General features: G+C 38.8%; 1 protein-coding gene across 12 annotated transcripts in view; it reads left to right on the plus strand.

Annotated features, from left to right (window-relative positions):
• MAPK10 (mitogen-activated protein kinase 10) overlaps nt 1-13,211 on the plus strand; it is a 106,598-nt gene extending 93,387 nt beyond the window's left edge. For 9 of the 12 annotated variants that reach the window (XM_071753594.1, XM_071753600.1, XM_071753599.1 and 6 more), the window contains 3 exons: nt 5,303-5,366; nt 5,965-6,042; nt 11,222-13,211. In XM_071753594.1, the coding sequence (XP_071609695.1) occupies nt 5,303-5,366; nt 5,965-6,042; nt 11,222-11,364 (285 nt within the window). In that variant the 3' untranslated portion in view covers nt 11,365-13,211. Of the gene's footprint in view, nt 1-5,302; nt 5,367-5,964; nt 6,043-11,216 lie in introns of all 12 variants that reach the window. The other 3 variants (XM_071753604.1, XM_071753603.1, XM_071753602.1) reach the window with 2 other exon arrangements.
• Nucleotides 13,212-14,384: the final 1,173 nt, after the last annotated feature.

The following is a 14,384-nucleotide window of genomic DNA, read 5'->3' on the forward strand; positions in this document are numbered from 1 at the left end:
GACTGTGGCTGCTTTCTATTCCTACTCTTAATTTTTCAGTTATTTTGCTATTTCATTAAAAATTAATCAACTATTTCTTTGCCAAAAAACACCTGATTGCACATTTCTGAAATATGTTATTTTAGAAGAATTTTTGTTGTTTAGGGACAATTGTTCAGGACTTAGTCTTGCATGTTTTTTCTTCACCTATAAATGATTCAAGAACCACTTTGTTTTGGAACCTATTGAATATCTGTGTGATCTCATATTGGTTCCTACTTGGGAACAGTATTGCTCCATTATATGGGAATAAATCTAGTAGCAAAATTTGCCATAAATTATCTGATGTTTTCTGTTAACTAGTTCAAAATTAATCTTAGATTTTACTGTACCGGTAGTTACTGCTACTTATCTGACATAGGCCATCCACAGAGGAGAGATTGCTTGGAAAACAGAAAGATCATATGATTAAAATATTCCTTTTAAGCATTTCTCTAGGTTGACAGAATTTGACAACAGTGATTTGTGGGGTTTTAAACATTCACTGTTACTGATACTGTTTTCGTGATTGGTTTTATTGTCCTAGGTCCTGTTCAGAAACAGCTCACACCACAGTTTCTTTTATGCATATTATGTTTTCCAAAAGGCTCTGCGGAAAGTCCAAGGAATGAATGAGCACAGAGGCACCTCCTCTTCCATAGCCATAGTTGAGATCATGGCCAGCCCACTGTGGAGTCCCTGGGCACTAGAGGGTGAAATCCAAGGCCTTTGACACTTTTCTCTCTAGCTAAAGAGACTCCAGGCCTCTGGTGAAAGCACACTGGTGTACTTTGGCGTGTAATGCCAATACAATTATGTAAATGGTATATGTAAATATGTATGTAAATGGTATAAATAACACAATCTAGCACAAATCTAACCTATTTTGTGTAGCAAAGCACAAAGGAATTTTTATATTCACTTATTATAAGGATCTAAGCCATTTCACAAATTGGTTAAACTCAGACTGTTAATTTTTACAGCATCCATTTCCTCTGTTATTTCTATAGTAGTAATTCTATTATTGCCCGGTACATCAGTCCACAGCTACTCATCCCCACCCTGTGATTCTAGGAACAGATGAAGGATCAAGCCTTGCTTCTGCCAGACTCTCTAAAAACAGCTTATCCCAGTGTCTTCACTGTGCTGGCACTGGCTGTGCAGAGGCAGGAACAGAAATGGCAGGATTTACTCAAGTGTGGGCTCCAGCCCATTCCCTTTCCTTTCTAGCAGCAGCATTCAAACCAATCTGTGTTGCCTTGGGAAAGTGGGAATACATCAGCCTCAACCTATGTTTCGCTTTTTTTCTCTAGTAAAAAGCTTTTTCCTCCCTGGATATTTGAAAAGGTATTTAACAAATCCATCAGCCTCCTGATGTTTATCTGAACACATGAAAAAAAAACTTGACTTCTCTGGGTTTGGGTTGATTTTTTTGCTTGGTTTTTACAAAAAAAGTTCTGTGTGGATATTTTCTGCATTTTGTTTGTTTGTTTTAAATTTTTATTATATTCAATGTTAAAATTTAACACAAAAATATTTTTAATACATTTGTAAAATGTAAAAGCCCAGAACCACTGAAATAACATGGAATTGTATTAATATATATACAAGAATTTTTTCTCTCTTGCATCCAAAAATACATTGTGTTCATTGTTATTGCTGTCAATGCAATTGCTTACACATCGATCTGATCTGGGGAGAAAATCACTGCCTGAAACCAAAGCTAAATGCTGTTACCTATAGGCTTGATCTACATTCTGCTTTGATTTAATGTTAGTTTAACTATACTGCTTATGAAAGCAGTACAAGTAAAACCATATAACTCTCACTTGGGATGTGCTGTATGAAGGATTTTTAAGAATATCTATAATATTGCAGCTGCACTTACATAGAAAATTAATAACTATTAACTTTCTTATTTTCTAATGCATTTGATTTAGGCAGCAAAGTAATTTTTAGGCCAACCTTTGCAACAAGACTGAAATCAGATGTCCAGGAAGGACCTGGGTATAAGCAGTTGCTCCTCTATCTGCTCCATTGCTGTGACAATACTTGTGTTAAAAACCTCTTTTCTTTTATTTTAGAAACTGGTTTAACCCCCCCTAAAATCAAATATGTTAGCAGAAAATGGGTGGTCAGCTTGGGGGGATTATCTAGGCTGATAGCAATTTCTTAAGCTTTGTGGTTCTCATTCAGATTGACAAAGATCATAGGAAAATAAATTAATTCCTGAAACTGATGTGGTATTCTCAGCTCAGCTCTGTGCCTACCATCAATGAAAATATGTCATAAAGTCTCATTTCCTTCTATAAGGGAATTTAAGTATAGAAGCTTCACTTCTCTCACTGTGAGAGTGCTGGCCTGGCTTCTCAGCTGAGCTCCAGTCACATATGTTCTGCACAGGTTTGAAGGATTAGAGATCCTACCAGTGTGAAGGGAATTTATTGATTTCACTATCACAGTGAATAGTTCTTTTGGTTCTTCTGTCCCTGCTGTGGTTCTGCTAGCTCACAAATAAAAATCTGCATTCTGAGCTCTGGTGCAGCACTAGAACACTGTGCAGGTGCAGTTTCAGCATCCAGCTGTGTGTGAAGTACAGCTTGGTCGCTCTCTCTTGAGAGTCTTCACAGCAAAATAGGAGTTTGGTAACAAATGAGTTTATTCTGGGCTCTCTCTCTGGAAAATGTCTTAATTTCCAGAATGGGTTAATCTAGGAAATAATTACTTATGGCACATTATGTTTGCTTAAGATATAGCTGAAATAAATTAGAAGAGACACAAGACAAAGATTTTGTGGTTGAGTGAGCTGAGGACAGCAATTGGCATCTGATCACTTGTGCCCTTTGAACCTGGAATTTTGGAACTGAAGTAGTAAAGGAATCTATCCTCTTATTTCTGCCTGGCAGGGAATAATTCTGTTTATGGAAGGTTTAAAGAGTGATTTTTCCTTCAGCCTGTGCTTCTTGTAAGCCCCTCCCTGAAGCTTTAAGAAAGAAAGGTACTTGCAGGATATTCTTGTCCAGCTTGGTTTTCCTGCTTTCCTTCCATCTGACAGAGAAGCAACTGGTCTGTCACTGTAAGTCAGAGCCCAGCTTAGCCAAATGCCTCCACAATTACTACCAAAAAAGTCAAGACCTGGCTATGTAGTGGAGCTGACAGCTCCTGGAAATCCCCCATAGATTCTTAGACTTCCAGGCTTTCCTTGGCTTCACCAGCTTTCTCTGCTTTCCCATCAGTCACAGTTTAGCAATTTGGGCAGGCCAAAATCAAGAGGACAGAATTTCCCTCATACCTGCCCCCCCCTCCAAGGGAAGATAAAAGGGGAATAAGGACCAGAGACTTAAAAGTTGGAAATTAAAACTGGAGCAGGTTTACTGGAACAAAGGAAAGGCAGTAGCCCATGAGATAAGGAACAACTATACAAATGTATACAAATATATACACAGCTTGATCTGGGTGCTGGGACAGGTGCCTGAGTGCCCCTTGGGGCAGGGCTGACTCAGGAGAGGGCTCCAGGGCTCTTCCCAGCACCCGATGGATGTGGGTTCTGAAGAGCAGGAGGCAGCTGATGGTAAAGGAGCACAGGGAACAGCAGCTGAGCAGGGAGTGGAGGAAAGAGAACGGGGGTCCTCGTCTGCAGTCTGGACAGGGAATGGGAAGGAATATTGACACCTCTGTGTTCCACCCCTCTCAGATCATCTTTAGCTCATTGTACTCAAATTTTAGTTCCTGCACTCAATCTATGACACCCTGGTAGGATGCATGCAGGGCTGGTGGAGTAGCTGAGCAGGCTGAGTTTAGTGGGCTTAGCTGGAGGAGTGGAACTTACTGCATCCTGCTGGTCAATGGTGAGGCTGACCTGCACTTCCATAGCATTCATCTCCCTGATACCATGATGAGCAGAAACATGGAGCCCTGACAGAAATTGCATCAGTTTTGGTTGAATGTATCTTAAGCTTCGAGAGTTACTGGAAGAGACCAAGAAGGGTTGTTATTCTGAATAAGAGAATGGCTGCATTGGTTTTGGACTCAGACCTCTTACATGGTTGTGTCTTACCTTGCTGATGTAGGAAAGCTCAGATATCCTTGCTGAGTCCTGGCACTTACTGTAATTGTGGCACGTTTCTGGTTCTCTCTCACCACCTTCTCAGGTATGAGAATTGGCAGGCCAGGACTTCTTCTGATTTTCTTGTCTTTAGCCCTGATACAAATGTCACTCTACAGGAACTTCTCTTGGTTTCAGTGGACTTTTCCCATTCAGCTATCATGTAATTTTCCTTGTCCATATTATATCACTGAGGTATTACTTTCCTGGCCGTTTCTGTAGCATGCGAGTAGCTTAATGGTGTCAAGAGTCCTGAGAGCAAATTCTCAACTTCTTAGTGAATCAGAAAACAGCTCAGTAAATGTGAATTTAAAAGTAGGATGTTTTGAAAGGGATGCAGTGGCTGAGTGCCCCAAGGTGGAAGTTAAAGGAAATACTTCTGAACGAGAAACGCTTTGCAGATCTTGTTTCCATCATCATTAGATGCTCTTACATTGGATACTGAAGGTTCTTGGTAGAAGAAAAGAGGAAAGAGGCCTCTGCTTTGCTTGGCCACTGTATTGTGCAGCTAGCATCAGGGGAGACAATGAACACATGGCTAAGTTGCCCAGTGAAAGCAGGTATTCAGGCTCTGGGAAACTCTAGCTGCCCTTGTCTCAGTAAACTCCAGCATCTGCTACTTCTGTGATGTTCCCATAAGGTAAAAAATACACACACACAAAAAAAAAAACAAAAAAACAAACCAAGAAATGTTTCTGGTCAAAGCTAAGTTATTTAAAAATACGTATACTGGAAAAATTTGTCATTTTGAAAATGGATGAGGAATTATGACATGGACATTTAGTTTAAAATTGGAATGATTCTGAGAGTTTTGTATACCAGCGAGTATGTCTGAAGGGCAACTATAAAATTAATGTAGTAATTTTACTACTAATTAGTAAAGATTGGTATTTGTCTGGTACTCAAACAGTACTAACGATCTGTATGTGGAGTTCCCTTGCTCATTATAAGCACAATGGCATTGTTTACTTGCATTCTATTTCAAGTGCAACAATGCTTTTGCTTACAAGGGGAAAAGGAAATACATTTCTTCTACATAAAGAGTTGAATTCCACAAGGGTTAATCCCTTTGTATTCAAATGTATTTCCTGTACAGAACAGATAACAAGCAGAGAGAAGATTATTAATCTTTATTGAAATAATTACAGACAATTGACTAATTATCTTTGTTTCCTGCAGCCTCCTCCTCAGATATATGATAAACAGCTGGATGAAAGGGAACACACAATTGAGGAATGGAAAGGTAATCACAGTTTAGAATTCTATGGGAAGGGCTATTTCAGTGGCAGAATGGCCATATCCCACCTCCAGTTGCATCTACATAAAGCCAAAAGAATTCCTTTGACATGAAGAACTGACACTAGACCTACAAACCTACCTTTCCTACCTAACTTTGGTAGTGAAAATAAGGAATGTTCCAAGGACTATCATAACGTATGCAGTTTGATCTTAGCACCAGAGGTGCAAATTCCATTGCTGCATTGAAATCACAGGGTATCACTTGGAGAGCAGGGTACTGTTCAGCAGAACAGTGCATCAGAATTTCACTGGTATTAAGAAGCACTGTATTACTGCCCTGATTCATTTCTAGATAGTGCATCATTAAACAATTCTTGTGTTCTAGTTTAACCCTGTTTGTCTCAATTCAGCTCCAAAAAAAGAGATGGTAGGAGAGAAGGGGAATGTAAGAAAGAGGTCTTAGGCAAGCAGAGCTCTCAGGCTGGTGAACACAAGGTAGGGCAGATGGAGGGAGCCCAGGGAAGGGTTATGACACTGTTGCATTATAGTTGTTTTGTTCCTGACTGGTTCCTGTTTCTAACTGTTGCAATTCTGTCTTCCAGAACTCATCTACAAAGAAGTAATGAATTCTGAAGAAAAAACTAAAAATGGTGTAGTAAAAGGACAGCCTTCTCCTTCAGGTACTCAGACCCATTTAATGACTTTGATGTGTTTTCTGTATTGACAAAAAGAAAATGGAGTTACCTGAAGCACTTGGGCTTCAGTTGTGTAGACCAAGTAAAGTTTTTATGAAATCCAGTGCTTCTAATGGGTTGACCTTGATTAATTACACTCCATTGTCATGTTAATACTTACAAACTGATCTGCTTGCTATTTGAGATATACTTGCCCTGATATTTTTCATGAAAAGATCTATGGTTGCAGGCTAGGTTCCTGTGGGTGGGGAGGTTTATTTCACACTATGATTATACTGCTTAAGGATGGATGACTGACATAATGCTCTGTTAGTTGATATAAGCAGATTTGGTGATTTTAGTACATATCCATCTGTTGGACATCTGACACTGCACCTCCCTCTATGTGAGCATGCAGTACCTACTCTGGCAGTTTTTCCTTTCAGAAGTCTGGTAACAGTAGAACAGCTTGTCAGCAAGCTTGGTTGACTCTTTGATGAGAAGGGAAAGTTGTCTTCCACAGATTCTTTAAGACTTGTCACCAAAAAAATCACAACTAAATTTTATCTGAGGAAAATTCACATTGGCAATGTTTTCACTGAAAGGCAAAGTGGGACTGTGAGTTCACAGAAATACACATTTGCTAAGGCATTCTTTCACTTGAAGACTTGAAGTGCCTGGATTTTGGGAGCAGTGTCCCAGTAGTGTTTATGGGTAAAAGTACCTTTGACAGATCCTTTCCTCAAAGTAAAATAATTTAATTCGTTATTTTCTGCATATTTTCAGAGATACATTTCTTTTTGCATGCTCATTTTTCACTTGCTGCTGATCTAACTTTACATTAGAAAAAGAATACATCATTACTAACTGACAGGACAAGGGGAAACATGCAACAGTGGAGAAAAATATTTAATAGAGTGTTGGATGGGAATAATTAGAGCAGTAGCACTGCACCTGGATTTTGACATCAGGGAAGTCAAATACTGAAAATAATCTATTGTATTCTTGCTGAGTAGCAACCAAAGTATAGGAACTTGCAGATTTAATTTACCAAACTACTGTGCCACCACTGAAAATAAATCTTAGGCCCAGAGAAGCATCTTATAAATCCTCTTCCTTTAAATATCTCTCCCCAGCAGAATGGTGCTTGCAGTCTGATTTATGAGCAAGAAATACTGTATATATCAGGAATAAATATACAGAGATTTCTTTATGTATTCCATTTTTTGGATTTCCTGTGTGTAAGGTGTTTGTTTATATAAAACATTTTTGAAAATACAAAATTGCCATTTCTGCCTGTGTGTCTTTTGCTGTTCCCCTTTGACCATGTTTGGATTGTTAGGCACCAACAAGTATAGCAACTATTAAAAAATATCTGACGTATTTATGAAACAGTATATTTCTTGATTTTCATCAGTTTGTGCACCTGACTTACTTTTTTTCAAGTGAATGAAAGACCCAAAGAATGAAGTAAAACAACTCACCAGTTCTGAGCATAAGGAAAATGAGGAAGACTCTGTCTGCACACACAATTCTCACTAGTCAATGTTCTTGGCAAGAATTCAGAAGGCTAAGATTTGATGCTCTATCAGTAATCACAGCAATCTGGAGATGAGCTTCTGTGATTACTTGATCAGATCATTTGGGGAGACATCTGAAGCTGACAGCATAAAAGGTAATAGTTGTCCATCAATAGTGCAGGCTACTTAGAGTGCCTGTGTCTCAGGGCGTTAGTCACATCATGTTTCCTTTTGTGCTGTGAAGAATTAGTTAACTCCAACACCATAGAATCTTGAAATGTGGAGCTTGGAGGGACCTCAAGTTCCCCTTGTGCTGATATTCAATGAACAGAATCATCTGTGTCTATCCCAACTGATAATTCTGCAGCCTGTTCCAAGAAATCTCTGTAGGCTACCATGTTTACTTTCAAAAAGCTTTTTTATTGTCATGCCTAAATCTCTTTTTGTTGCAGTTCAAATCTGTTATTTCTTGTCCTGTCTCCAGAGGACATAGAGAACAGTTTCCTCCATTTTTCTTGCTGGCAGTTTTCCAGTCAATTCCATTATTGCATCCCTAATCGGACTTCCTCCTTCTGAACCTTACTACACATATCTTTCAATCTTTCAAATTTACTGCTATCTCTACACTTTCTCTAGTTGAATTCTGTGTTTCATAGATCACAGTGTCCAAACCTATCTGCTTAAGGAACTAGAGTGGTAGGTGTGTATTTGTGTTGTGAAAATATGTAAGCAGCATGAGCAAACATATTATGTATGTCTACATGCACACATAAACATTGAATTTAGACGGTATTTTTCTTTTTCTGTTCTATGTTACAAAATTGCTAAATGGTTCTGGTTTATTTATAAATTCAGATGCTGTACCCTCTGCCAACATGCTGTCTGTTCTAAAGGACCTATGCCATATCATTAGCTTGAACTGCCTAGAATAAAAAGTTTTCTCAGTGGAACTCAGTCACTTGAATCCATGTGAGAAATAAGCACTAAATTTAATTAATCTTCAGGCCCCAAATATGCTCTGTCACTGCTTACTATCTAACCTCCTCTCACACTCTCCCCTGGTCTTCACTACCCATCTATAGTTTCATACCTAGCATTCTGTCTTCTCATTTCTGGATACTGAATGTAGTAAATAGCACTGATCTTTGTGCAGCTTATCTTAGCAGTCTCCTTTCTGGCTGAAAATTAGTTTGGGGTTTTTTTCTCCTCCTGCCTTTTAGTTGCTCTCTGATTTGATCAGTTTTGTTGCTATTACCCAAGAACTACTTGATACCTTTAGTAGCTCTCTTCTGTCATGTGTGGAGATTAAAATAAGCAGTTGATGTGGTGATACTGGATATCAAGAATTGCCAATTACACGATTTATGGGCAATCCAACAAATCCCCAAGACAGACAAAAAGCTTTCTTTGGAAACAGCAAAAGCTGCAGTTCTCCTTTGTTTTTCCTGCACAGTAGCTGTCAAGAATGACAGAGCCAGAACAGATCTCAGGAGTCGTTTCTCACCTGCTCTAACCTTTTGCTCTTTTTTTCAATTCTTCAAGCAGTCAGAACCTCCCTGCCAAATAGCAAATGCATAATCAGGGCTGGTTTACTCTTTTGAATGCACCTCTGTCATTTCTGTACGCTTCACCTGGCACCCATCCCTTCAGGAACAAGCTGTTGTAGCCCCAGGCAGGTGTTGAGCTGATCAAATGAAGTATTACTTACTGACTTACTGCTTTTGGTTGGGTTTCTGAGTGTTGCTGCCTACACACTGTTTTATGCTGCTGAATTCTTTAATTCTGTCATTTAGATTCAGTGTGGTTTTGTCTAGGTTTTTGAGTGTTTTGTGACTCTGGGTGCTTTGGGCTGCAACAGTAACTATCAGGTCTGTGAGTCATGTCATGTGGAATTGTGCTGAAAGCTAGGAATAACCATAAAAATGCACTTTCCAGAACATCAGATGCTGAGCTGATACTTGCTGAAATGAATATAGCAAAGTTTATTGAATTCAGTGGTGCTGAATTAGGCAGAGTGTAACAAAAGCTTCACTACATCATTTCTGCAGCTATTTCTTCTGTTATTTTGCCTAGCTAAGTTGATGGCACATTCACCAAAGAAAGCTGCACAGCAGTACTTCGATAAAAAGTTGCTTGAACCTGGAATTCTTTACACTTGATTTTTCAAACAATATCCATGACTTAAGGACAGGCTTCTGTCCAGCACTGTAAACATTTAGAAAGGCAATATGTTGTTTAGTCATTAATATAATTAAATTCAGACACATTTTGACTTTATCTAAAATTATTAGTATTTTCATAAAATGACACGTGAAGTAACAGTATGATACTGAGCAATTAGTGACCATATGAATGAGTTATTTCTAAATAACTTGTGAAAAATGAATCTTCTGCCAAACAAGATGGATGACTGCTGTTTGCAGTCTCCAGTGAGACACCATTGAGATCACTCTGTCTTTTTGCAGACATTACAAAATTAACTATTATATTTTCCAAATGTAATAGGAGAGTAAACTAATTCCAGGGTTCTTCTGATGCCAGAGTATCTTTCTATTACTACAACAGCAAAAAGCAGTTCCCTCCTAGAGCTCTGAACATGACTGTATCTGTCTCTGTTACGTGCACAGTTACAGTAGATGTGTACAAAGGGAAGAAAAGATTGAGGAAAATAGACAAATGCCTGAGGGTATTCTACATACAGTCCCTTTCGTCAATTTTGGTCACCTGTCTTGTCCACTCCTCCCTAAAGGAGGGTTGCAGGTGTGAACCCTTTACTCCTTTTCTCTTCCTGGAGCACAAGATGTTCCTCAGAACTGAGCAGTGGCCCTGCTTCTGCAGACCATTCTCTGGCCATAACTAGAAACACCTATTCTTCTATACTTTTAGGACTATAAACAGTCCTATAAGTAGACACTGACTGAGAAACTTACTGTTCAGTGCAGCTACAAGAGACTTAGCTGTAAAGTAAAATCACTAGAAATATTTTTTTTTTCTCTCCTGGCCCTAACTAGGATATTTCCAAACTGCAGTGTTCATTTTTGTGGAAAGAGGTCAACAAAAGGTTGCTCAAAAATCCAGTGGAGAAAAGTACCAATCAAAGTGTTACTTGCTACTCTGAGAACTTACATGTGAGTTGAAGTTAATGGCCAGAGTAACAGCTGAGCAGTCATAGGTGCACAATAAATACATTCTTCACGTGGCTCTGTGTTTATCACATCTTATAGGCTGTATAATGCCTGATGATATTCAGGGGTTTGATAAATGTTCAGTCATATTAATTACATTCTCATGAAGTGTATTTGTTGTGTCACAAGGTGATTTTTTTAGATAATACCTGGTAATATCATCATTTTTCAGAGGACAGCAACCTTGGATGCACAAAAATACTCAAACTTAAATCCTAGGCTTAATCTACCTAGTCCTACCTGTGTGGCCTCCCACACAGCCATCTCCTCTTCATTGCCACTAAGTGATTTGATGCCAACCATTCCACTAAACTATCTACAAGAAAACAAGAAAATTTTCTGCTACAGTTTGCCATTATTTGAGGCAGTCTGTGTACTTCCATGCCTGTTGCCACAGGGCAAGAACCTGTTGCATTTTAAGCTGCGAGCGGTTCGGGGGTTTCAGGTTTAATCACATTGGTGTTCATTTTCGTAGCACAGGTGCAGCAGTGACCAGCAGTGAAAGCCTCCCTCCATCCTCATCTGTCAATGACATCTCATCCATGTCAACGGATCAAACACTGGCATCTGACACAGACAGCAGCCTGGAAGCTTCTGCGGGCCCCCTGGGGTGTTGCAGGTGACTAGCCGCCTGCCTGCGCAACCCAGCGTTCTTCAGAGGATGATGTAATGTAGAAGAGAAAATTATCAGGAGCTAAGAGACAAAAAGGAAGAGAAATAAAACACAAAAGATTTCAATGAAACAAACAAATCTTTTCAGCCTGCTTCTCCTCCAGAGTTATGTAATGCAGTTAAGCTCAAGTGTATGATTAACTTATAGTTGCTCTGCTTAGGTCTTCTTCCAATGATGCTTACTGGGGGAAAAAAAAAAAAAGGAACTGAAAAATCCTTTTTTTTTTTTTACACCCTCTCCATAAGATGTACAATTAATGGCTGCAAAACCAGCAACCTGCAGCTGTCCTTTCCACAGTGGCATGACAAGGTGTGCAGTAGCCACTCTCAAACATATAAGTGTGTATCTGCCTGCACTCTCTTTTGTCATTTTTTGCCAAGTGAGGCAGATAGGGTTTTTCTTCATATACAAATATCACATACACACATGTGCCAATAGGATTCTGACAGTTTATGAAGTAGTGTGCCTATAGAAACACATCTGCATATGTATTTAGTGCACACTCCACAACTAAATGGCCCATTTCAGGTGAAATGCATAACTACATATGTGATACTACCACTATATATTCTGTTTGCTTGTTCATCGATGAGGTTGCATATCTTGTATGAGGATTTGTGGAAGTGTAAATTACCACATCAAATGATGGCTCCCTCAGACACTTGAAGATGTAGCACAAAAATTTCTGCTGAAGTTTGTATATGTATTTTGAAATAATAACCAGTTTGTATTCAAAGAAGATGCCACAGATAAACATTTGTGAATTACAAGACTTGTTCTGATTTTTTAGAACGGATTTGCCAAGCTAAGACAAGGTTAGAAGGAAGCACATGTATCTTTGCAAGCTACAGGAACAAGAATGAAGTGAGTTTATGCATGTGTAAGCCCAGAAAGGTTTATCTCATTAAGCAAGTTTTTCTGTCAATGTAAAGTGAATTATCATCTTAATTTGTAGATAGGCTCACTATTGTGAATTAAATGTATACTTGTATGTTAGGGAGTAAAACAGGATTGGGGGAAGGGGCAGATTCTGGTCAAAAGGATGTTTTTATTTTAGCTAGATTTTTACTAGGTTAAATAGAGAAAGGATATTTGCAGCCTACTCCCTCTCAGTGTATGTTTGTGGCTTAGAGGTTGTTTTCCCTTTAAGTAATTTCCTTGCAGGGTTCTCCACTACAAAGAGAACAGGCCTTCTCTAGGTGCTTTTGGCAGTTCATTTATTCATGACAAATCATCTGGCTCCCCAGGAAGTTTTATTAGCTATGTTACATGGAAAAGAACCACAGAGTGCATGGGTCTGGTGTTCCTTCTATTCTAAGTTGTAGCAGAGAACATCAACCAGCCAGTGTGCTGGGCTGAAAGCATTGCAGGGAGGTGCCACTGGCAGTTTGGACAAGTTCTATGAACCCAACAGTGACAGAGTACTGATTTTACCAAGTAAGAGTGTGTAGGATTCCCAGTGGTAAATAACAGCAGGTGTTTTTGCTAGAGAATGGCTAAACTCCACACAGTTTTTTACAACATCTGACTGTTTTTAAAGCCAAAACAACAACAAGCATTTTCCTCTGCAAGGTCATTATTACCTGAGCTGGAAAATATAATCTTGGTTATCTTTCCTCTTACCAAAGCACACCATGTAAACTGAAATGAGCTAAATCACACTCTACTGCTTTTCCAAATGTCAAAAAGACAAAACATATATAGAATACATTATCGGATATTTTAAATTCACTCATTCTTATGCAGTTCAAAGGTCTACCAATCTATTAGGTGGCTTACCTAAGTGGTAGTGGAAGTGGAAGTGGAAGTGGAAGTAAAAAAAAATCAGTATCAAGTCAGATTTTGTTCAAAGGGAAAGCAAATAAAATGCTTCTCTCCAGGGTGGGAGGCAGGTGAAATAAAAATTAAATTAATATATATAAAATTATTGGATGTAAACAGATATCTATATAGAATAATTTTTGACATGGTTGGTCTGAGCTGTCTCACAATTGCTGTAGGAAATTGCTGGTTTTTTTCCCAGGTACATTTTTGGTAAATTTTTATGGAAACGGTTTTGAGGATAAAACTAGGTCAATAAAATTCTAAAACCTCAGAGCAGTATTTTTAAAAGCAATAATTTACTACTGCTGAAATATTTAGCAATACTCTCTCTTAAGCCATGAAGCATCAAGACATTGTTGAGTGATGGAACTCTCCCTTCAAAGCCAATGAGCATAAAATTATTGAAAGGTAAACAGCAGTGCTCTGTAGGTACGAGGGCAATAACACCAAGGGTGACTTACTAGCAATAATGAAATGTATCACCTCCAGATTTAGTTAACCATATCTATATTAATAATATTCAGATCACTGGTGTCTGCTTTAAATTTCTTGGTTTGCACCATCTGGGTGTGTTACTTCAATGAAACATAAGTGTCTTACGGAGACAAAGCTGTATGAAAGAGGAACAGAAAAAAATACCACAAATGTAAACTGTAGAAACTAGGAATAATTACAGTTCATTGCCAGTGATACTGTGAACCTGTGGCATAGGAAATAACAGAGAAGCCATTTGTAGCAGATGGATGATTACAGATCTCCCATGTTTCATCTGTCAAAGCCACAACCTGTGCTCTTAGTCCCATGGTATAACAATTCAGTCTAGTTTGGGTTCGTGAGTGCTGTGTGGAGAACCATTTCTCACAGATATCATAATGATTGCCACTAAATGAACCCGCAAGAATAAAAGTTACATAGTTTTATTCCCAGAACTCCTGATTCTGCTAAGCACCAATGCTTGTACAAACATTTTATGGAGACTACAGGGATGCATGCATAATTTTACCTAGCATGCTCTTTTGTCCTTTGCTCAGCTGTGATCAACATCAGCATGTGCTTAAGTGCCTTGCTGAAATGGGGCCTAAAAGAATTGCCGCATCTCTTTTTGTCCTCCAGCTGGTTAGTCTCCTGTAGGAGAAGTTCTGTCAG

Source organism: Heliangelus exortis, chromosome 10 (assembly GCF_036169615.1).
Source record: "Heliangelus exortis chromosome 10, bHelExo1.hap1, whole genome shotgun sequence".
Classification (NCBI taxonomy): Eukaryota; Metazoa; Chordata; class Aves; order Apodiformes; family Trochilidae; genus Heliangelus; species Heliangelus exortis.